Source organism: Hemitrygon akajei, chromosome 8 (assembly GCF_048418815.1).
Source record: "Hemitrygon akajei chromosome 8, sHemAka1.3, whole genome shotgun sequence".
NCBI classification, from domain to species: Eukaryota; Metazoa; Chordata; class Chondrichthyes; order Myliobatiformes; family Dasyatidae; genus Hemitrygon; species Hemitrygon akajei.
The window spans coordinates 53,260,480-53,286,335 of NC_133131.1; the positions used below are offsets into that span (position 1 = coordinate 53,260,480).

At 46.0% G+C, this 25,856-nt stretch overlaps 1 protein-coding gene across 1 annotated transcript in view; it reads left to right on the forward strand.

The window, feature by feature from the left end:
- The first annotated feature begins 245 nt into the window (after positions 1-245).
- Positions 246-25,856, forward strand: part of ncf1 (neutrophil cytosolic factor 1) — a 118,226-nt gene continuing 92,615 nt past the window's right edge. Inside the window, exons 1-2 of the mRNA XM_073053871.1 lie at positions 246-532; positions 7,804-7,884. Of these exons, the coding sequence (XP_072909972.1) occupies positions 461-532; positions 7,804-7,884 (153 nt within the window). The 5' untranslated portion in view covers positions 246-460. The remainder of the gene's footprint in view (positions 533-7,803; positions 7,885-25,856) is intronic.

The window sequence follows — 25,856 nt, forward strand, 5'->3', positions numbered from 1 at the left end:
CAATATCAGATGCTTGCCTCTGGAATTCAGATCGTTTGCCCACATTTGGACAGAGGTAGGAATGCTATCAGCCTCAGAGGGGTCGACATGCTTGCTGGATGGAGCAAGGATCCAATACAGTTTCTGCTTTCAAAACCGGATGATTATTTCAGTAAAAATAACAGATGGTCACAAAATGAAATTGCAGTTTCATTAGGTGCTTTCACTTCTCTATTTTGAGAGGGAGAGGAAAGTCCCCAGGACTTTGAGACAAGTCACAAAAACTGAATCTCAGTTTGCACAGGAGTACACGATTTGTCTCAGCCTGTTAGTGCAAGCTGCAAGCCCAAATTGTACTTTGAAAGCGATAAGAGGTGTGGAGGGAATTAACTGATTTATCCGCTCCAGGAAAACAAACCAAGCAGCAGCAGTCTGGTGTTGGGGTGAAGTGCAACAGCTTTGAGATTTATTGACATCTAGAATGGAGGAGCCACACGTCAGACATGTCGAGGTGCTGGGATTTGAGAAGAGATTTGTCCCAAGTCAGCATTATGTGAGTACAAGTAGGAAATGGATATTTCCATATCACTATTCTTTCATTATGACAAGTGAATCTGTGTTTTTCTCTTCTTACTCAGAGGGAGGGAGGCAAAAGAGGTGGAGGTTTTGGCAATGCTGATCTGAGATAGTGTCACGGCTGCAGAAAAGGAGAACATGGAGGGATTGTCTACTGAGCCTGTGGGTGGAAGTTAGAAACAGGAAGGGGTCAATAACTCTACAGGGTGTTATTTTTAGACCACCCAATAGTAACAGGGACATCGAGGAGCAGATAGGGAGACAGATTCTGGAAAGGTGTAATAATAACAGGGTTGTCGTGGTGGGAGATTTTAATTTCCCAAATATCAATTGGCATCTCCCTACAGCAAGGGGTTTAGATGGGGTGGAGTTTGTTAGGTGTGTTCAGGAAGGTTTCCTGACACAATATGGAGATAAGCCTACAAGAGGAGAGGCTGTACTTGATCTGGTATTGGGAAATGAACCTGGTCAGGTGTCAGGTCTCTCAGTGGGAGAGCATTTTGAGATAGTGATCACAATTCTATCTTCTTTAGCATAGCATTGGAGAGGGATAGGAACAGACAAGTTAGAAAAGCATTTAATTGGTGTAAGGGGAAATATGTAGTTATCAGGCAGGAACTTGGATGCATAAATTGGGAACAGATATTCTCAGGAAAATGTACGGCAGAAATGTGGCAAATGTTCGGGGATATTTGTGTGGAGTTCTGCATAGGTGCATTCCAATAAGACAGGGAAAGGATGGTAGGGTACAGGAACCGTGGTGTATAAAAGTCTGTTGAAAATCTAGTCAAGAAGAAAAGAAAAGCTTACAAGAGGTTCAAAACACTAGGTAATGATAGAGATCTAGAAGATTATAAGGTTAGCAGGAAGGAGCTTAAGAATGAAATTAGGAGATCCAGAAGGGGCCGTGAGAAGGCCTTGGTGAGCAGGATTAAAGAAAACCCCAAGGCCTTCTGCAAGTATGTGAAGAGCAAAAGGATAAGATGTGAGGGAATAGGACCAATCCAGGGTGACACATAACCCTTAATGAATTATTTAAGCAAACAAAGAATGCTTAATCAAGCAATACATTTACAATATTACTCAAATATTACAGAATAATTAAATACACCAGAAATATTAAATACACATCATCCAAATCATTAAAAGATGACAACCAACAGTGGACTCAGCGCCAATCCCTGCAGCATACCACTTGAATACCATGTGATCTAGCTTTTGACTATGCCTACAATGGGTGAGGAGGTGTGTTATGCAATATCTGCCATCCTGATATATCAGTCATTTGTAACCTATTCAAATAAACTCAGATCAGACCCAGGAGACAGTCACACAACACACAGAATGCTGGAGGAACTCAGCAGGCCAGGCAGCATCCATGGAAAAGAGTACAGTTGACGTTTCAGACTGAAACCCTTCAGCAGGACTGGAGAAAAAATGCTGGGGAGTAGATTTGAAAGATGTGGGGAGGTGAGAGAGAAACACTGGCTGATAGGTAAAACTTGGAGGGGGAGGGTTGAAGCAAAGGTCTAGGAAGATGATTGGTGAATGAGATGGAAGGCCATGGAAGAAAGAAGAAAGGGGGAGGGAAGGAGCACCAGAGGGACGTAGTGGGTGGGCAAGGAGATAACATGAGGAGGGACAAGGAGATGGGAAATGGTGAAAGGGAGGATGGAGGCATTATTGGAAGTTTGAGAAATCGGTGTTCATGGCATCATGTTAGCTGCTACCCAAACAGAATACAAGGTGTTGTTCCTCCAACCTAAGTGTGGCCTTATCCTGACAGTGGAGGAGGCCATGGATGGACATATTGGAAAGGGAATGGGAAGTGGAATTAAAATGGGTGGCCATTGAGAGATTCCGCTTGCTCTGGCAGACGGAACATAGATGCTCTGCGAAGCAGTCTCCTAATTTCCATCAGGTCGCACCGATATAGAAACATAGAAAACCTATAGTACAGTACAGGTCCTTCGGCCCACAAAGTTGTGCCAAACATGTCCCTACCTGAGAAATTACTAGGCTTACCCATCGCCTTTTATTTTTCTAAGCTCCATGTACCTATCCAAAAGTCTCTTAGAAGACCCTATCATATCTGTCTCCACCACCATTGCCGGCAGCCCATTCCACGCACTCACCGCTCTCTCGGAGTAAAAAATTTACCCCTGACATCTTCTCTGTATCTACTCCCCAGCACCCTAAACTTGTGTCCTCTTATGGCAACCATTACAGCCCTGGGAAAAAGCCGCTGACTATCCACACAATCAACACCTCTCAACATCTTATGCACTTCTATCAGGTCACCTCTCATCCTCTGTTGCTCGAGGTTTGGTGCCACACTGGGAGCACCAAACACAGTTGGGAGTGATCCCTGTAGAAAGCAGGAAGTGTGGGGGGAGAAAGATGTGTTGTGAGATCCATTTGGAGAGAATTATGTGCTGGATGCGGAGGGTGTTGGGGTGATAGGTGAGGATAAGAGGAACCCTATCATTGGTAGTGTGACGGGAAGTTAGGCTAAGAGCAGACGTGAGTGAAATGGAAGAGATGTGGTTGAGGGCAGCATTGATGGTGGAAGATGGGAAGCCCCTTTCTTTGAAAAAGGAGGGCATCTCCTTCATTCTAGAATGAAAAGCCTCATCCTGAGAGCAGATGCGGTGGACACAGAGGAATAGGGAGAAGGGATGGTGTTTTAATGCCTCCACCACCCTTTCACCATATCCTATTCCCTTGTCCTTCCCTCATATTATCTCATTACCCGCCCATCACCTCCTTCTGGTGCTCCTTCTCCCCCTTCTTTCTTCCATGGCCTTCTGTCTCTTTCACCAATCAGCTTCCCAGCTCTTTGCTTCACCTATCGCTTGGCGTTTCTCACTCCCCTCCCCCCCACCTTTCAAATCTACTCCTCAGCATTTCTTCTCCAGTCCTGCTGAAACGTCGACTGTACATTTTTCTGTAGATGCTGCCTGGCCTGCTGAGTTCCTCCAGCATTCTGTGTGTTGCAAGGTATACAGATAAAAGGTCTTAACCCCAAACGTCACCTGCCTGTTTCCTACCATTGATGCAGCCTGACCTGAGTTCCTCCAGCATTCTGTGTGTGTTGCTATAAGTTTCCAGCAGAATCTCTTGCATCTCCATTTTGCATCACATTTTAAGACCACGAGATATGGTAGCAGTATTAGGCCATTTGGCCCATCAGGTCTGTTCCACTCTTTCATCATGGCTGATCCATTTTCCCTCTTGCCCCAATCTCCTGGTTTCTCCCTGTATCCCATCATGTCCTGACTAATTGAAAATCAACCATCTTCTGCCATAAATATACCCAATGACCTGGCCTCCACAGATTCAAAGATTTATTATCATCAAATGTATAAATTATACAACCTTGAGATTTGTTTGCTTAACAGGCAGTCGCAAAGGTAGGAACCAAAATAACCCAATTAAAAAAATTAAGACCAACTCCCAGTGCCCACAGAGAAAGAGAAAAATAAACCAAAACAAATCATGCAACCAATAGAAGTGAGCAACAACAGCATTCGGAACCAAACTGAGTCCTTAGGTCCAAATCCCTGGAGCAGCCCAGAACAGGCCCAAAGCCTCAGTATTCAGTTTGTCATATTAGTGGGGCAAGTCACCACAAAGTTCACAGACATGAAGCACAGCAGCCGGGTGTGGTCTCACAGCCTTAACATCATGGAGAGAGGAGCCCCCAGACTATCTGAGCGAGTGTTTAAATTGTCTGAACCTCGCACTCTGTACAGGGTCTTACCATGGCAAATCACTCCAGGCCTAGATTTTGCTGCTGGAGAAGCTGTTCTCAACCTCTCCAAATCAGTCTGGCACTTCAATTGGTCCAACCTCACCTGACTCTCGAAACTCTGCCTTTCCAGTCCATCTGGGTCTAGAACATGCCACCCAGTGATTTGCTTCAGATCTTGCAGCCAAAGAAGCCACTCTCAACCTCACCAAATCAGTTCAGCACTTGGAGTAATCCACCATTGCACCCAGGCAAGCAGAACGGGCATCAGAATTCCTCCATTCCATCTTCTTCGCTCCAAATCATCCAGTTCAACTAGCAGGTTCCAACTCCAAGTGTGTTGATTTTGCAGTGCACCAGCAGGGCACGTCTCGAGTTCACTTTGCCCTGACTCGCCTCTTCATTGTTTGTAGAAATAGTTTACCATAATTTACTTCATAAACAGTATTATTAGTAATGTTTTTAATCAAATTCCTTTGCTTTCCAACCACAAATATGCTGTTGCATGTCTTCGGAAGTGCCATCTTAAATGGGAAGCTGTCTGTAGCAACAAATTCCACAGATTCACCACCATCTGGCTAAAGAAATTCCTCATCTCCATTCTAAAAGGAAGCCCCTCCTTTCTGAGGTTGTATTTTCTGGTCTAAGACTCTCCCAATGATATTATTGGCTCATTTACCTTCACAATATTACCAGCTCATTTACCTTCATATTACATCTTTTCCTTCATTTTTGGGATGTATATATCCTGTGCTTTCTGAATTGTTTCCAGTAATTCCAGCCATTGCTGCTCTGCCATCATCCCTGCCAGTGCTCTTTTCTGATCAATTTTGGCCATCTCCTCTTTCATGCTTCTGTAATTCATTCACTTCATTGTAATACTGACACCTCTGACAGCTGTAAACACTCACCTTCCTGCACCCCTTTCCAAAATCCTCCTTAACCATTAATTACTTACCTTAATCTTATAGTAATGATCTTACTACAGAACATTTTTGACACTTTTAATCCTTGATCATTAATTCAGAAAATCATAAGCTCCCTGTGAGTCGGCACAAGTTTTCAGAGCCTTACCAAGTACTCCATCTGGGCCTACTGCCTTGCGAGGGTTCACCCTTCTGAAAGACAGCCTAACGTTGGCCTCCAAGACACAGGGTCACCGGGTGCTGCAGGGATCCTCACAGTTGTAGCTATATTTTCCCTTTCAAAGTGGCATAAAAGGTGTTGAGCTCATCTGGTAGTGAAGCATCATTGCCATTCTTGATGTTGGGTTTCGCTTTGTAGAAAGTATTAGAAACATAGAAAACCTACAGCACAATACAGGCCCTTCGGCCCACAAAGTTGTGCTGAACATGTCCCTACCTTAGAAATTACTAGGCTTACCCATAACCCTCTATTTTTCTAAGTTCCATGTACCTATCCAAAAGTCTCTTAAAAGACCCTATCGTATCCGCCTCCACCACTGTTGCTGGCAGCCCATTCCACACACTCACCACTCTCTGCAAAAAAGACTTACTCCTGACATCTCCTCTGTACCTGTTCCCAAGCACCTAAAACCTGTGCTCTTGTGGCAGCCATTTCAGCCCTGGGAAAAAGCCTCTGACTATCTACACGATCAATGCCTCTTATCATCTTATACACCTCTATCAGATACTTTGTCCTGTAAACCTTGCCAGAGTTGACATGCATCCAGTGTCACCTCCAGTCTTGCTTAGAACTGTTTCTTCACTCTTGAAATAGCCCTCTGCAAGTCATACCTGATATTTTTCACCCATATATCCTGATTTATATCCTGTTGTAGACTTTGCCAAACTTCTATGCTATCCATAACATCACCAATCTTCATATCATTTGCAAACAAGGTCATTTATGTACATCACAAGCCAGGGAGTTCCCTGTACAGATACCTACAGAACACTACTAATCTTAGACCTCCAGTTAGAATAAGTCCCTTTAACCACCACCCTCTGTCTTCTATGGAAGAGGCAGTTCTGAATCCAAACAGCCAATTCACCATGGATCCCATGCATCTAAGGCTTCTGGATGAGCCTCCCATAAAGGAACTTGTCACACACCTTACTAAAATCTATGTATGCAACATCTACAGCTCTATCTTCATCAACCATCCGGCTGTGCTTGTGCAGTACCAAGCAGAAGCAGAAGAAACCACCCTCGCCACCTTGTCAAACAACTCAATCAAGTTAGTAAGTCACAACTTACCCCACACAAAGCCATGTTGGCTCTCCCTAATTAGGCCAGTTTTGCAAGTGCTCATAAATTCTGTCCCCAAGAGTTGTCCCCAGTAACTTTCCTACCACTGACATGAGACTTGCTGGTTTATAGTTTCCAGGATTATCCCTGATTCCCTTCTGGAATAATAGGAAACATTAACTATTTACTAGTCCTCCAGGACCTCACCTGTAGCAAGAAAGAACATGAATACGTTAGTCAAGGCCACAGCAATCTCTTTTCTTGTCCTTCTCAATAACCTGGGGTCTGGCTTCAGTGCTGTGTGTCAGACATGGCTATAAGCAGAACTAGAGTCTCATGGGGACTGCGGTAGATCCCTTCATTTTTACCCCGTATATCTCAGACTTTAGATACAACACTGAGTCACGTCATCCGCAGAAATTCTCCATGACTAAGCAATAGTTTGGTGTATAAAGGTAGAATATAGTGGGGTAGACTCAGTGCTCACAGGTGGCTGCGGAAGATGGAGGCAACAAAAGTGGGGCAGAGAGTGAGTCTGGGAAGCCAAGGAAGTAAAAGTGGGACTGGGGGTGCAGCAAAGAGCAGGAGCTTTGAGTGAGCTGAATGAGACCCAGTGCCAGGCCTACAAGAAGGCCAAGAGCTGGAGAGGGTGTGAGAGGCAGTGGAACTGTGGCATGGAGAGCAGTGGTTAAAGCTGCTGATTCCTGACTCCAGAGACCGAGGTTCAATCAGGAGCTCCAATGGATTTACTACACCCCTCTACCATGGTTAAGAGTCACATTGCCACCACTGAGGTCAAAAGGTCATGGTGCCCCTCCCTCAGTAACTCGCATCAGGAACCCTACCCTGGTTCCCACTACCTCACCAGGGAAGTTCGCAGTACAAACTCTGAGCTAGCGCTGAAAGCTGCACACTGTCTACAGTGCCCCATGTGGGGCCAGAGCATTCACTGCCAGGGCATTAGCCTGAGCACAGCCCACCAGTGCCAGTGGATGAGTGGGTAGTGAGGAACAGGTTCCCTTTTTGCCTGACCCCACTACACTGACCTGTCCCTTGCAGTGCAAACACCCAACTTTTTGATACTAGGTCTGGCTGGGGTCAAGCACTCCTGGCCAGAATGGCCAGGGCTTCTTGTAAAGTAAATAATCAGAAACTCACATTGGGTGTGCTGGTTTAGTGAGGAGACCCAGACAAGAGGAAACGGGAAGTGGACCATGCTTTGTGTGGGTCAGGACAGCACACTGGTGCAGTTTTGGGGAGTAAACTTTTCAGTGTTTTATTTGCAGGTTTATATGCTCATGGTGAAGTGGAATGACTTGTCGGAAAAACTCATCTACCGAAAGTTCTCTGAAATCTATGACTTCCATGTAAGTAGTTCACTTTCACTGTCCACTCAAGAGGTGAAACTATAGCCTGGGTGCTGCAGAATTGTCAGTCAGGCTCTCGGGCACACAACCCAAGCTGAAGAACCTGCCACAGCAGGTACCAATAGAGCCATGTCTGATCATGCTGCGTTACTGGGGAGAGCTACGAGACACCACTCCTCCGCCTTAAAGCCAACAGGACATTGAGGAACAGAGATGCGGTTAGGTTAGAGAAAGGGATAAAAACAATCATTATGAGTGACTTCAACTGAGACCTCCTTAGTGCAAGAGTGTTAGATGGGGCAAAGTTTAGTACATCCAAGAGAGTTTCTTTACACAGTCTGTGGATACTTCAACAAGAGGAGAGGTCATATTGGACCAGATGTTTGGTGACAGAGTGGGGGAACATTTAGGAAATAATGATCACAATGCCTTAAGTTGATGGATAGTTATGCATAATCTTGGATCATTGGGATCTATTTTGGGGGAGGAATGACTTATACAGAAACGATTGGTTACACCTGAACTCAAGGGGTACTAATATCCTGGCAGGATTGTTTAATATAGCTGTTAGGAAAGGTTTAAACTAAGTTGGCAAGGGAAAGGAAACCAGGGTGTTAGGGTCGAGGAAGAGGGAAATAGAAATAAGTCAAAGATACTGTGCAGCAAAGATGGCAAGAAGGACAGGCAGGTGAAAGGACATGGTAATTTGCTGTGCGATAGAAATATAGCAAAATCAGTAACAGATACTGATCTAAATGTACTGTACTTAAATGCACGCAGCATTAAAGTGGATGACCTTGTTGTACAGCTACAGGTTTAAAAGATATGACATTGTGGCCATCACTGAGTCATGGCTAAATGATGGATGTGATTGGGAGCTGAATTTTAAAGGATACACAGTGTATAGGAAAGATAGGAAGGTAGGTAAAGGGGGTGGCATGGCCCTGATGGTAAGCAATGATATCAAATCACTAGAAAGAAGGGACATGGGATCAGAAGAGGTAGAATCCTTATGAGTTAAGTTAAGAAATGGCAAGGGTAAAAAGACACTAATAGCAGTTATATACAGGCTTCCAAACAGCAGTCGGGATGTGGACTACAAGTTACAGCTGGAAATAGAAAAAGTGTGTCAGAAGGATAATGTCAAGATAATTATGGGGGATTTTAATATGAAAGTGGATTGGGAAAGTCAGGAAGGTACTGGATCTCAGGAGAGGGAGTTTGTAGAATGAATGCCTATGGGATGGCTTTTTGGAGCAGCTTGTCCGTAAGCCCACCAGGGGATCAGCTGTTTTGGATTGGGTGCTGTGTGATTAGGGAGCTAGAGATAATGGGACCCCTTGGAAGTAGTGATCATAATATGATTGAGTTCAGTTTCAAATTTGAAAAGGAGAAGCTGGTATCAGGTGTATCGATAGTGGATAGTTCAGTGGAACAAAGGAAAATACTGTGGTATGAGAGAGGAACTGGCCCAAGTTGATTGGAAAAGTAAGCTTGATGGAGGGACAGTAGAGCAGAATTGGATGAAATTCCTACAAGAAATAAGGAGAGTGCAGGAAAAATATATTCCAAGAAAAAAGAAAATCATGAATGGAAAAATGGCACATATGGGTCCCAGAACAGATCCCCGAGCCACACCACTAGTCACTGACCCCCATGCAGAATGTGACCTGCCTACAACCACTCTTTGCCTTCTGTGAGCAAACCAATTCTGGATCCACAAAGCAATGTCCCCCTGGATCCCATGCCTCCTTACTTTTTCAATAAGCCTTGCATGGGGTACCTTATGAAATGCCTTGCTGAACTTTGAACTTGACTTTGAAGAGTGAAGGGGGAGGGGAAAGTCACTGGGAGTTAGAGAAATCGATGTTCATGTCATCATGTTGAGGCAAACCAAATAGAATATATCTATTGTACGGAGCCTATCAGCAGCATCAACAGAGCTCTACGAAGAGGAGTTTCTCGCAGGTTGGCGGCGATTATTTAAAAAGAGAGCTTTGCGAGTGTTTGTTCTTTGTGTGGGGCCCATCAGTGGCATCAGAGCTCTGCAAACTAAATAAAAGTACAGAAAGGATAAGCAGAGTGGCCATTATTGGCAGTAGGCCAGCGTCAAGAGTAGAAGTGACAGGCTTTGCTTAAAAGAGGCTTCGGGGTGTTAGCTCTGTGTTATTTGTCTGTTAAGATTTCCTTTTTGTTTTTTTTTATCTTGTACTCTACCATTTAAATGGCTGTGGTGTGCTCTTTGTGCTGGATGTTGGAGAACTGGGAGACCCAGTCTTCTGGGGAACTACATCTGTGTGAAGTGCATTTGGCTGCAACTCCTTGAAGACCGTGTTATGGATCGGGAGCAGCAACTGGATGATCTTCGGCTTGCACGGGAGAGTGAGGAGATAACTGATCAAAGCTACGGCTGAGCAGTCACCCCAGTTGCAGGAGGCGAGTAGCTGGTGACTGGCAGGAGAAACAGAAAGAGGCAGGTAGAGCAGAGCACCCCTGTGGCTACTCCCCTCAAAAATAAGTATACCGCTTTGGATAGTTTTGTGGGGGTGAGCTCCTGGGAAAATGCCACAGCGGCAGTGTTATAGGCACTGAGCATGGGTCCGTGGTGCAGAAGAGAAAAAGGGAGAAGTGACAGGGGACTCAATGGTGAAGGGAACAGGAAGGAGAATCTGTGGATGTGAATGAGACTCCCAGATGGTATATTGTCTCCCAGGTGCCAGGGTCAGGGATGTCTCAGATCATGTCCATACATTCTGGAGAGGGAGGGAGAGCAGCCAAATGTCTTGGTACTTATAGGTACCAATGACATAGGAAGGAAAAGCAAAGAGGTCCTGACCTCCCCGGGAAGTATTTTCTGGATTGCTGCCTGTGCCACGGGTAGAAGCAGGATGTGTGGCTGAGAAGCTGGTGCAGGGGGCAGGGCTTCAGGTTCTCAGATCACTGGGATCTCTTCTGGGGGGGTATGACCCATCCAAAAGTGAGGGATTGCACCTGAACCCGAGGGGCAATATTCTTGTGGGCAGGTTTGTTAGAGCTGCTGGGGAACTAATTTGGTGGAGGGGAGAGGTTGGGAACCGGAAGGGACTCAGGATAGGATGGACAATAAAAACATAAAGATAGTGTGCAGTCAGACTATCAGGAAGGACAGGCAAGTGATGGGTCTTAGTTGCAGCCAACAGGCTGAGTATCAAAACATTAGGGATGCAGAATCATAAAGGATAGCAAATCTGGTACTCAAGGTGCTGTATCTAAATGTGTGTAGTATAAAAAATAAAGTGGATGATCTTGTTGCACTATTACAGATTGCCTGGTATGTTGTAGCCATCACTGAATTGTGGCTGAAGGATGGTTGTAGCTGGGAGCTGAATGTCCAAGGTTACACATTATATTGGAGGGACAGGAAGGTAGACAGAGGGGGTGGTGTGGCTCTACTGGTACAGAATGGCATCAAATCAGTAGAAAGATGTGACATAGGATCGGGAGATGTTGAATACCTGTGGGTTGAGTTAAGGAACTGCAAGGGTAAAGGGACGTTAATGACCGTTATATACAGGCCTCCCAACAGTCCCAACAGTCCACAACTTACAACCAGAAATAGAAAAGGCGAGTCAAAAGGAAAAGTAAAAGTCGCCTTGTAAGGAGATAGCAGATATTTGTAGTAAGCGCAAGGTTGTGATTGTGGGAGATTTTAATTTTCCACACAAAGACTGGGAAGCCCATACTGTAAAAGGGATGGATGGTTTGGAGTTTGTAAAATGTGTGCAGGATAGTTTTTTGCAGCAATACATAGAGGTACCGACTAGAGAAGGGGCAGTGTTGGATCTCCTGTTCGGGAATGAAATAGGTCAGGTGACGGAGGTATGTGTTGGGGAGCACTTTGGGTCCAGTGATCACAATGCCATTAGTTTAAATATAATTCTGGAGAAGAATAGGACTGGACCCAGGGTTGAGATTTTTGATTGGAGAAAGGCTAACTTTAAGGAGATGCGAAAGGACTTAGAAGGAGTGGATTGGGACAATTTGTTTTATGGGAAGGATGTAATAGAGAAATGGAGGTCATTTAAAGGTGAAATTTTGAGGGTACAGAATCTTTATGTTCCTGTTAGGTTGAAAGGAAAGGTTAAAAGTTTGAAATCGCCATGGTTTTCAAGGGATATTGGAAACTTGGTTCAGAAAAAGAGGGAGATCTATAATAAATATAGGCAGCATGGAGTAAATGAGGTGCTTGAGGAATATAAAGAATGTAAGAAGAATCTTAAGAAAGAAATTAGAAAAGCTAAAAGAAGATACGAGGTTGCTTTGGCAAGTAAGGTGAAAATAAATCCAAAGGGTTTCTACAGTTATATTAATAGCAAAAGGATAGTGAGGGATAAAATTGGTCCCTTAGAGAATCAGAGTGGACAGCTATGTGTGGAGCTAAAAGAGATGGGGGAGATTTTGAACAATTTCTTTTCTTCGGTATTCACCAAGGAGAAGGATATTGAATTGTGTAAGGTAAGGGAAACAAGTAGGGAAGTTATGGAAGCTATGACAATTAAAGAGGAAGAAATACTGGCACTTTTAAGGAATATAAAAGTGGATAAATCTCCGGATCCTGACAGGATATTCCCTAGGACCTTGAGGGAAGTTGGTGTAGAAATAGCAAGGGCTCTGACAGAAATATTTCAAATGTCATTAGAAACGGGGATGGTGCCGGAGGATTGGCGTATTGCTCATGTGGTTCCATTGTTTAAAAAGGGTTCTAAGAGTAAACCTAGCAATTATAGGCCTGTCAGTTTGACGTCAGTGGTGGGTAAATTAATGGAAGATATTCTTAGAGATGGTATATATAATTATCTGGATAGACAGGGTCTGATTAGGAACAGTCAACATTGTGCGTGGAAGGTCATGTTTGACAAATCTTATTGAATTTTTTGAAGAAGTTACGAGGAAAGTTGATGAAGGTAAAGCAGTGGATGTTGTCTATATGGACTTCAGTAAGGCCTTTGACAAGGTTCCACATGGAAGGTTAGTTAGGAAGGTTCAATCATTAGGTATTAATATTGAAGTAGTAAAATGGATTCAACAGTGGCTAGATGAGAGATGCCAGAGAGTAGTGGTGGATAACTGTTTGTCAGTTTGGAGACCGGTGACCAGTGGTGTGCCTCAGGGATCTGTATTGGGTCCAATGTTGTTTGTCATATACATTAATGATCTGGATAATTGGGTGGTAAATTGGATTAGTAAGTATGCAGATGATACTAAGGTAGGTGGCGTTGTGGATAATGAAGTAGGTTTTCAAAGCTTGCAGAGAGATTTAGGCCAGTTAGAAGAGTGGGCTGAACGATGGCAGATGGAGTTTAATGCTGATAAGTGTGAGGTGCTACATTTTGGTAGGAATAATCCAAATAGGACATACATGGTAAATGGTAGAGCATTGAAGAATGCAGTAGAACAGAGTGATCTAGGAATAATGGTGCATAGTTCCCTGAAGGTGGAATCTCATGTGGATAGGGTGGTGAAGAAAGCTTTTGGTATGTTGGCCTTTATAAATCAGAGCATTGAGTATAGGAGTTGGGATGTAATGTTAAAATTGTACAAGGCACTGGTAAGGCTGAATTTGGAGTATTGTGTACAGTTCTGGTCACCGAATTACAGGAAAGATATCAACAAAATAGAGCGAGTACAGAGGAGATTTACTGGAATGTTACCTGGGTTTCAGCACCTAAGTTACAGGGAAAGGCTGAACAAGTTAGGTCTTTATTCTTTGGAGTGTAGAAGGTTGATGGGGATGATAGAGGTATTTAAAATTATGAGGGGGATAGATTGAGTTGATGTGGATAGGCTTTTTCCATTGAGAGTAGGGGAGATTCAATCAAGAGAACATGAGTTGAGAGTTAGGGGGCAAAAGTTTAAGGGTAACACGAGGGGGAATTTCTTTAGTCAGAGAGTGGTAGCTGTGTGGAATGAGCTTCCAGTAGAAGTGGTAGAGGCAGGTTCGGTATTGTCATTTAAAGTAAAATTGGATAGGTATATGGACAGGAAAGGAATGGAGGGTTATGGGCTGAGTGCGGGCCAGTGGGACTAGGTGAGTGTAAGCGTCGGCACGGACTAGAAGGGCCGAGATGGCCTGTTTCCATGCTGTAATTGCTATGTGGTTATATGGTTAAAAGGGCAATGTTATGATAGTCATAGGAGATTTAACATGCAGGTCGATTGGGAAAAACAGGTTGGTAATGGATCTCAAGAGAGTGAGTATGTTGAATGCCTAAGAGATGGCTTTTTAGTGCAGTTTGCTGTTGAGCCTACTAGGGGATCAGCTATACTGGATTGGGTGTTATGTAATGAACCAATTAGGGAGCAATTAGGTAAAAGAACCCTGAGGAACCAGTGATCACAATATGCTTGAGATCAACTTGAAATTTGATAGGGAGAAAGTAAGGTCTGATGAAGCAGTATTTCAGTGGAGTAAGGGAAATTACAGTGGTATGAGAGAGAAGTTGGCCAAAGTAAATTGGAAGGAGCTGCTGGTAAACATGTCAGCAGAGCAGCAATGGCGTGCGTTTCTGGGAAAAATGAGTAAGATACAGGACACTAATATTCCAAAAATGAAGAAATACTCTAATGGTAAAATAGTACAATGATGGCTGACAAGGGAAGTCAAAGCTATTGTAAAAGCAAAAGAGAGGGCATACAACAAAGCAAAAATTAGAAACACAGAAAAACTACAGCACAATACAGGCCCTTTGGCCCACAATGCTGTGCTGAACATACACTTACTTTAGAAATTACCTAGGGTTACCCATAGTCTCTGAAAAGACCCTATCGGATCCGCCTTTGCCACCATTGCTAGCAGCCCATTCCACGCACTCACCATTCTGCATAAAAACGTACCGGACATCTCCTCTGTACCTACTTCCAAGCACCTTAAAACTGTACCCTCTCATGCTAGCCATTTCAGCCCTGGGAAAAAGCCTCTGATGATCCACATGATCAATGCATCTCATCATCTTATACACCTCTATCAGGTCACATCTCATTGATCCATTGCTCCAAGGAGAAAAGGCTAAGTTAACTTAACCTATTCTCCTAAGGCATGCTCCCCTATCCAGGCAACATCCTTGTAAATCTCCTCTGCACCCTTTCTATAGTTTCCACATCTTTCTTGTAGTGAGGTGACCAGAACTGAGCACAGTAGTCCAAGTGGGGTCTGACCAGGGTCCTATACAACTATAACATTACCTCTCGACTCTTGAACTCCATCCCACAGTTGATGAAGGCCAATGTACCATATGCTTTCTTAACCACAGAGTCAACATGCGCAACAGCTTTGATCATCCTTTGGACTCAGTGCCCAAGATTCCTCTGATCCTCCACACTGCCAAGAGTCTTACCATTAATACTATATTCTGCCATTATATTTGACCTACCACAATGAACCACCTCACACTTATCTGGGTTGAACTCCATCTGCCACCTCTCAGCCTAGTTTTGCATCCTATAGATGTTCCTCTATAACCTCTGACAGCCCTCCACAGAATCCACAACACCATCAACCTTCGTGTTGTCAGTAAATTTACTAACCCATCCCTCCACTTCCTCATCCAGGTCATTAAAAAAAATCATAGAGAAAGGGTCCCAGAACAGATCCCCGAGGCACACTACTGGTCACCGACCTCCATGCAGAATATGACCCATCTACAACCACTCTTTGCCTTCTGTGGACAAGCCAGTTCTGGATCCACAAAGCAATGTCCCCTTGGATCCCATAAGCCTTGCATGGGGTACCTTGTCCTTGTACCTGAAATCCATACACACTACATCTACTGCTCTTCCTTCATCAATGTGCTTAGTCACATCCTCAAAAAATTCAATCAGGCTCGTAAGGCACAACCTGCTTTTGCCAAAGCTATGCTGACTATTCCTCATCATACGAGGGGTGATTGATAAGTTTGTGGCCTAAGGTAGAAGGAGTCAATTTACCCTCTCTTACATTTATACACAGTCCAGTGTCGTGGCGCATACGGATCCCTTCTTTGTAGAAGTCAGCATCTAGGACCGCCAGGAAGTGTTCACAGCAGGGGTGATTGATAAGTTTACAACCTAAAGTTTAGGGGGCAAATGTTTAGGGGTAACACAAGGGGGAATTTCTTTACTCAGAGTGGTAGCTGTGTGGAACGAGCTTCCAGTAGAAGTGGTTAGAGGCAGGTTCGGCATTGTCATTTAAAGTAAAATTGGATAGGTATATGGACAGGAAAGGAATGGAGGGTTATGGGCTGAGTGCGGGCCAGTGGGACTAGGTGAGTGTAAGTGTCAGCACGGACTAGAAGGGCCGAGATGGCCTGTTTCCATGCTGTAATTGTTATATGGTTATATAAAGTAGAAGGAGATGAGTTATACAGCTCTTGCTACTTGCACGTGCAGTTTAACTCTGAGTGATTAAGCAGAAAATTAGAAATTAATAACTCACCTCCTTCTACCTTAGGCCATGAACTTATCAATCACCCCTGCTGTGGACCACTTCTGCAGGTCCAAGATCCGTATGCTCAACGACCACTGGACTAAGTGTGTAAATGTAAGAGCGGACAATGTTGAAAAATAAATGTGCTAGGTTTTCTAAAACTGACTCCTACCTTAGGCCACAAACTTATCAATCACCCCTCGTGTAGTGCCTCTCCAAATATTCATAAATCCTGCCTCTCAGGATCACCTTACCAACCACTGAAGTAAGACTCACTAGTCTATAATTTCCTGGTGTTGTGGAAACACTAACTAAGAACACCACACACACAAAATGCTGGTGGAACACAGCAGACCAGGAAGCATCTATAAGGAGAAGCACTGTTGCCGTTTCGGGCTGAGACCCTTCATCAGGACTAACTGAAGGGAAAGATACTAAGAGATTTGAAAGTAGTGGGGGGAGGGGGAAATGCAAAATGACAGGAGAAGACTGGAGGGGGTGGGTTTCTCGGTCCACCAGAGAAAGCAGGATCTCCCAGTGGCCACACATTTTAATTCCACATCCCATTCCCATTCTGATATGTCTATCCATGGCCTCCTCTACTATCAAGATGAAGCCACACTCAGGTTGGAGGAACAACACCTTATATACCGGCTGGGTAGCCTCCAACCTGATGGCATGAACATTGACTTCTCTAACTTCCGTTAATGCCCCTCCTCCCCTTCTTACCCCATCCCTGATATATACAGTTTTTTCCCCCTCTTTTTTTCTCTCTCTCTCTCTCTGTCCATCACTCTGCTTGTTCTCCATCTCCCTCTGGTGCTCCCCCTCCCCCTTTCTTTCTCCCGAGGCCTCCCGTCCCATGATCCTTTCACTTCTCCAGCTCTGTATCACTTTCACCAATCACCTTTCCAGCTCTTAGCTTCATCCCACCCCCTCCTGTCTTCTCCTATCATTTCACATTTCCCCCTCCCCCCACTACTTTCAAATCTCTTAGTATCTTTCCCTTCAGTTAGTCCCAACGAAGGGTCTCGGCCCGAAACATCAACAGTCCTTCTCCTTCTAGATGCTGCCTGGTCTGCTGTGTTCCACCAGCATTTTGTGTGTGTTGTTGTTTGAATTTCCAGCATCTGCAGATTTCCTCATGTTTGCACTAAGAACACCACAGTGACTTGGAGTATTATTTTAAGAGTTTATTAACATGATTACATGAAGTGTCTGCAGCAGTCTCCACCGCCACCAGAACTCTGATTTTAAGTTGTACAGAGCTCATACTTGTACAGCAAGACAGACATCTTCACATAACCTTGTTTGGCATCCCACGGTCATGATGATCAATCGTTTAAAAGACTTCAATTATCTCTCAGCACGAGTCTAACAATTCTTCCTGCTTTCTGTCATCAAGACTCATAATTTACACCCAGAGGTTCCAGAGGCCTAGTGTCTTATTAACTGGAGTTCCTGGTACTGCGTTTATCATCCAAGGTTATTCTCGACATGCATTAGCAGTCTTAAGCCCAGCTTTTCCAGAATGGTCAAGTATCCTATCATACACTAGTTTTAACCATTTCTACCACACCTTTTCTTGAATAAGGTAAGAACTTCTGCAACCCTCCAATCCTCTGGAACCTCCTCCATTCCCAATGATGATACAAAGATCATTGTCAGAGGCTCAGCCATCTCCTCCCTCGCCTCCCACAGTAGCCTGGGATACAACTCATCCGGTCCCCGAGACTTATCCAACGTGTTGCTTTCCAAAAGCTCCAGCACATCCTCTTTCTTAATGTCTATATGCTCAAGCTTTTCAATCCACTGTAAGTCATCCCTACAATCGCCAAGATCTTTTTCCATAGTGAATACTGAAACAAAGTATTCATTAAGTACCTCAGCTATCTCCTCCAATTCCATACACACTTTTCCACTGTCACACTTGATTTGTCCTATTCTCTCACGTCTTATCCTCTTGCTTTTCACGTATTTGCAGAAGGCCTTGGGGTTTCCTTTAATCCTGTCTGCCAAGGCCTTCTAATGGCCCCTTCTGGGTTTCCTGATTTCATTCTTAAGCTCCTTCCTGCTAGCTTTATAATCTAGTTCTCTATCATTACCTAGTTTTTTGAACCTTTCGTAAGCTTTCCTTCTTGACAAGGTTTTCAATAGCCTTTGTACACCATGGTTCCTGTACCCTACCATTCTGTCTCATTGGAACGTACCTATGAAGAATGCCGCACAAATATCCCCTGAACATTTGCCACATTTCTGCCATACATTTCCCTGAGAACATCTGTTTCCAATTTATGCATCCAAGTTCCTGCCTGATAGCTTCATATTTCCCCTTACTCCAATTAAAACTTTTCTAATTTGCCTGTTCCTATCCCTCTCCAATGTTATGCTAAAGGAAATAGAATTGTGATCACTATCTCCAAAATGCTCTCCCAATGAGAGACCTGACACCTGACTAGGTTCATTTCCCAAAACCAGATCAAGTACAGCCTCTCCTCTTGGAGGCTTATCTACATATTGTGCCAAGATACCTTCCTGAACACACCTAACAAACTCCACCCATCTAAATCCCTTGCTCGAGGGAGATGCCAATCAATATTTGGGAAAATAAAATGTCCCACCACGACAAACCTGTTAATCATTACACCTTCCCAGAATCTGTGTCCCTATCTGCTCCTTGATATCCCTGTTACTATTGGGTGGTCGATAAAAAACACCCAGTAGAGTCATTGACCCCTTCCTGTTCCTAACTTCCACCCCCAGAGACTCAGACAAACCCTCCATCACTTTCTCCTTCTCTGCAGCTGTGAGACTATCTCTGATCAACAGTGCCATGCCCCCACCTCTTTTGCCTCCCTCCCTGTCCTTTCTGAAACATCTAAAGCCGGGCACTCTAAGTAACTATTCCTGCCCCTGAGCCATCCAAGTCTCTGTAATGGCCACAACATCATAGCTCCAAGTACTGATCCACGCTCTAAGCTCATCCATTTTGTTCATGATGCTTCTTGCATTGAAATTGACACATCTCAAACCATCGGTCTGAGCGTATCCCTTCTCTATCACCTGCCTATCCTCCCTCTTGCACTGTCTCCTAGCTTTCTCTATTTCTGAGTGAACCATCCCTTCCTCCATCTCTTCAGTTCGGTTCCCATCCCCCAGCAATTCTAGTTTAAACTCTTCCCAATAGTCTTAGCAAACCTCCCTGCCAGGATATTGGTCCCCCTTGGATTCAAGTGCAACCCGTCCTTTTTGTACAGGTTACACCTGCCCCAAAGAAGGTACAAACAATCCAGAAACCTAAATCCCTGCCCCCTGCTCCAATTCCTCAGCCACGCATTTACCCTCCACCTCATCCTATTCCTATACTCACTGTCACATGACACAGGCAATGAGGTCCTGCTTCTCAACTTCCTTCCCAACTCCCTGTAGCCTGTTTTCAGGACCACCTCCCTTTTCCTACCCATGTTGCTGGTATCAATATGTATCTGTTCACCTGTCCACTTCAGGATATCATGGACCCGATTAGAAACATCCCGGACCCTGGCAGCTGGGAGGAAAACTACCATCTGCGTTTCTTTCCTGCGTCCACACAATCGCCTGTCTATAGAGTCCCCCATTACTGCTGCCTTCTTCCTTTCCTCTGTTGCTTCCCTCAGGTAGTTCGCCCCCCCCCCCCCAACAGGAGTACTTATTGTTAAGAGGGACAGCCACAGGGGTACTCTATAGTATCTGCCTCTTGCCCTTCCCTCTCCTGACTGTTACCAACTTAGCTGTCTCCCGAGGCCCTGATGTGACTTCTTGCCTATAGCTCCTCTCTATCACCTCCTCACTCTCCCTGACCAGATGAAGGTCATCGAGCTGCATCTCCAGTTCCCTAACACCATCCCTAAGGAGCTTCAGCCCAACACACCTGGTGCAGGTGTGGCCATCCGGGAGGCTGGGGGTCTCCTGGACTTTCCACATCTGACACCCGCCTCACAAACATACTTCATGTTTCTATGCAACACGTACAACACACTGGAGGAACAGGAGCCCTATGTAGTAGAAGAAGACAGTATCATGAGAGAGGTGATAGGCAGCTGGAAGAGGAGGCACAGTGAAAGTGGGATGGGGGAAGGGAGAAGGAGGGAATTACCAGAAGTTGGAGAATTCGATGTTCATACCAAGGGGCAGGAGGCTACCCAGACGGTAGATGAGGTGTTGCTCCTCCAACCTGAGTTTGGCCTCATCATGGCAGTAGAGGAGGCCGTGTATGGACATATCCGAATGGGAATGTGAAGCCTCCAGCCGCTTTCTCTTCTCCTTCCTCGCGTCCAAGAAGGAACACAAGCTTGCCCACCTGCAGCCCATGATGACCGCCTCCAGCCTGGACCCCGATCCCTCAGACTTTGACTTCTCAGGCCTTCAGCAGGCCGAAGACCCATCCGCCACTGACTCTAACCCCGACTGGAACCACATGGGCATCAGCCCCCGGCGGGCCATGGACTCACTCGCTTCTGACTCGGACCTTCAGTTCTGGCGCCCTGCTGGCCACAGGCTCCAACACCCCCAGCTCCAGATCCAGCTCGGACCGTGATCCTGACCCTATCCAGACTGGGACCGCTCTTACTGCCGCTGGGTCCTACCGCTTGTCTTATTCCTCTACCAACCCCTATTCTCCCCGGGACTCCCAACCTTCCCTCCACCCCTCATCCCCTCCATTCCTCTGATCCCTCATCCTCCCCTCAGCCCACTCTCCCTGAATATCCCAACACCCCTCTCCCTCCTGAGACCTCCCACGCTTTACCCTCCTCTGAGTCATCAACTTTGCATCAACCCAGCCCTTAAATTCACTTGGTCCATCTCAGACACTTCTCTCCTCTTTCTCGATCTCCTGGTCTCCATCTCCGGAGATAGACTGTCCACTGACATCTTCTATAAACCCAGTGACTCTCATAACTACCTCGACTGTACCTCTTCCCACTCTGCCAAATGCAAAAATGTTATTCCCTATTCCCAGTTCCCCCGTCTCTGCCGCATCTGCTCCCAGGATGAGGCTTTCCATTCCAGGACTTCTCAAATGTCCTCTTTCTTTAAGGATCGTGGTTTCCCTTCTGCCGTCATCAATGATGCCCTCACCCGCATCTCCTTCATTTCCCACACTTCGGCCCCCTCACCCCATCCTCCCGTCACCACAACAGGGACCATGTTCCCCTCATCCTCACCTATCACCCCACCAGCCTCCGGATCCAGCACATTATCCTTCGCAACTCCCACCACTTTCAACAGGACCCCACCACTAAGCACATCTTTCCCTCTCTACCCCTCTCTGCTTTTCGCAGGGATCATTCCCTCTGCAACTGACTGGTCCACACGTCCCTCCCCACAGATCTCCCACCTGGTACTTATCCCTGCAAGCATAAGTGCTACACCTGTCCCTACACCTCCTCTCTTACCACCATTCAGGGTCCCAAACAGTCCTTCCAGGTGAGGCAACACTTCACTTGTGAGTCTGTTGGGGTAATCTATTACATCCGGTGCTCCCGGTGCGGCCTCCTCTACATCGGCGAGACCTGACGCAGATTGGGGGACCGCTTCATCGAGCACCTCCACTCCATCCACCACAACAGACAGGATCTCCCGGTTGCCACTCACTTCAACTTTCCTTTACATTCCCATTCGGATATGTCCATACATGGCCTCCTCTACTGCCATGATGAGGCCAAACTCAGGCTGGAGGAGCAACATCTCATACACCGTCTGGGTAGTCTCCAACCCCTTGGTATGAACATCGAATTCTCCAACTTCCAGTAATTCCCTCCCTCTCCCTTCCCCCAACCCAGTTTCACTCTTCCTCCTCTTCCAGCTGCCTATCACCTCTCTCATGATTCTGCCTTCTTCTACTACCCATAGTGCTTTCCCCTTACATTCCTTCTTCACCTCTCCTGCCTATCCCCTCCCTGCTTCCCCTCCCCCACCCCTTGATCTTTCCTCTTATTGGTTTTTCACCTGGCACCTACCAGCCTTCTCCTTCCCACCCTCCTCCCACCTTCTTTATAGGGCCCCTGCCCCCTTTGCCTTCAGTCCTGACGAAGGGTCTCGGCCCGAAATGTTGACTGTTCGTTTCCACAGATACTGCTGGACCTGCTGAGTTCCTCCAGCGTGTTGTGTGTGTTGCTTTGACCCCAGCATGTGCAGTGTACTTTGTGTTTACTTACTGTTTCTATTCCTCATGGGTAACTCACCTCACATCGACCCAATATTAGCAACATAGAAAACCTACAACACAACACAGGCCCTTTGGCCCACAAAGTTCTGCCAAACATGTCCCTGCCTTAGAAATTACTAGGCTTACCCATCGCCCTCTATTTTTCTAAGCTCCATGTACCTATCCAAAAGTCTCTTAAAAGACCCTATCGTATCCGCCTCCACCACCGTTTCCGGCAGCCCATTCCACGCACTCACCACTCTGAGTAACAAACTTACCCCTGACATCTCCTCTGTACCTACTCCCCAGCACCTTAAACCTGTGTCCTCTTGTGGCAACCACTTCAGCCCTGGGAAAAAGCCTCTGACTATTCACACGATCAATGCCTCTCATCATCTTATACACCTCTATCAGGTCACCTCTCATCCTCCGTCTCTCCAAGGAGAAGAGGTCGATGTCACTCAACGTGTTTTCATAAGGCATGCTGTCCATAAGGAACATCCTTCCTGTACTGAGGCGACCAGAACTGAGCACAGTACTCCAAGTGGGGTCTGACCAGGGTCCTATATAGCTGCAACATTACCTCTCGGCTCCTAAATTCAATTCCACTATTCATGAAGGCCAATACACCATTCACCTTCTTAACCACAGAGTCAACCTGCGCAGCTGCTTTGAGTGTCCTATGGACTCGGATCCCAAGATCCCTCTGATCCTCCACACTGCCTAGAGTCTTACCATTAGTACTATATTCTGCCATCGTATTTGACCTACCAAAATGAACCACTTCACACTTATCTGGGTTGAACTGCTTCTGCCACCTCTCAGCCCAGTTTTGAATCCCATCAATGTCCCGCTGTAACCTCTGACTGTCATAAGGTGGGTGCTGGGAGCAGACCCAAATGCAAGACACAGACGCTGAAGTACTGGGAACTGGACAGGACTAGAGTTGGGGACGGGGCAGGACACAGACTAGGAGCTGGGACAGGAACACAGACTTGGGCTAGGACTTTGGCCAGGAAAGCAGGACCAGGACAAGGAACTGGGAACCAGGAGCCTGGGCTTGGACTCCAATCCAGAGACTGGACAAGGACCCAGAACCTGGGTCTTGACTCAGGCTCAGACCCTGGAACTAGGCGAGGACATGACATGGCTACAGGACTGGACGTGGCTTGGGTTCTTTGAAGCTTGGCTGCAGGACTAGACATGGAACTCCTGCACAGGATGAGGTACATGGACAGGACAAGTACCAGAAGCCTTGATTCAATCTCAGGACACAGGAACACAGAGCCTTGGTCTCAAGAGAGAACAGGAACACAGAAGATGGAACACAGAGCCAGGACCCCTCCTTAGGAACAGGAATTGGGGCCAGGCTCTACTAAGAGTCAGGACCCCTCCTAGGGAGCAGGACAGAGAGTCAGGATCCCTCCTAGGGAGCAGGACAGAGAGCCAGGGCCCATACACAGAACAGAGATGGTTCTCAACACAAGGTAGCAGCAAACAGCCAGACCTACCTAGTGAAGGCATGGAGACAGACAGTTCCAAACAACAATAGAAAGTTCCTTATCTAGACACAGCAAGGCTCCAGTCTTGTTCCACAAGCAGAACTTGACAGCAATACAGGCCAGGGCTTCAGGGGGGAGGGGAGGGAACAGTCCAGCAAATGAAGCTGAACACAGGAGCTATTTATGTAGCCAGCCCAAAATGAGAATCAGGTGCCTCAATTAGAGCACCCAACAGAACAAGGGAGAACAGTGGACCGGACCGTGAATCAGAATGCAGACTTCACGGACCGGACTGTGAACCGGAATGGGGTCTTCACGGACCGGACCGTGAACCGGAATGGGGTCTTCACGGACCGGACCGTGAACCGGAATGCGGTCTTCACGGACCGGACCGTGAACCGGAATGGGGTCTTCACGGACCGGACCGTGAACCGGAATGCGGTCTTCACGGACCGGACCGTGAACCGGAATGGGGTCTTCACGGACCGGACCGTGAACCGGAATGCGGTCTTCACGGACCAGACTGTGACACCGACAACCCTCTGCACTATCCACAACAAATCCAACCTTTGTGTAATCAGCAAACTTACTAACCCATCCCTCCACTTCCTCATCCAGGTCATTTATAAAAATCATGAAGAGAAAGGGTCCCAGAACAGATCCCTGAGACACACCACTGGTTACAGACCTCCATGCAGAATATGACCCGTCTATAACCACTATTTGCCTTCTGTGGGCAAGCCAGTTCTGGATCCACAAAGCAATGTCCCCTTGGATCCCATGCCTCCTTACTTTCTCAATAAGCCTTGCATGGGGTACTTTATCAAATACCTTGCTGTAATCCATATACACTACATCTACAGCTCTTCCTTCATCAATGTGTTTAGTCCCATCCTCAAAAAATTCAATCAGGCTCGTAAGGCATGACCTACCCTCGACATTCCTAATCATATTATACCTCTCCAAATGTTCATAAATCCATCTATCCCGGGTGAAACATATAGATGCAATCATAAAAGATGGCGTGCCAGTGGTTTTAAATCTTTAAGAGTTTGAGAAGATTTAGTATGTCACCAAAAACTCTTGCAAATGCCTACAGATGTATCACAGCATGTATGGAGGCTGCAGAGGATTGTGGACTCAGCCAGCTCCGTCATGGACAAAAACCCTACTATCGAGGGCATCTTCAAGAGGTAATGCCACAAAAAGCTGGCATGGATCACTAAGCACCTCCACATTCCAGGAGATGTCCTCTTCTCATTACTACCATCAGGGAAGAGGTAGAGGAGACTGAAGACCAACAGTCAACGACATAGGGACTACTTCCCGCTGACTGGTTACGGTCCCTGATCCTCCCATCTAGCTTCACAAACTAGCATCTGCTTTGCCCGTCTCATGCACGGTGCTGACTGACCGAGAGCAGCTGGTATTCTGGGGCTGTCGCTCCACTGCTGCAGCTGTGCCACCCTTGGGCTTTGCTTCCCTCACCATGGCAGAATTGCTGAAACACATGGTCCACCATGATAGCATTTGTGAGCTTATTACCCCTAGCCTTCAGGCCACACGCTGTCATAGTTTCCTCTCAACTTTGTTCAGCTCATGGCTCTCAAAATGTTCATTGTGTACAGTGCCTGTCAGAGGGCAGGTCTACTGCGGAAGTGAGCTGAGGTGGTATTCTGGCCTCCGCTTCCAACACTATTTCAGCAGGAGCTCATAGCCAGAATGTCTCTCCAGAATTACAGACTGACCTGCTGAATGTTCTCAACATTTTCTGTTCCCAATTCAGATTTCCAGCATCTACCTTTCAATTAGTTACTTTTTTCTAGAACTCTTGCTTGAGCAG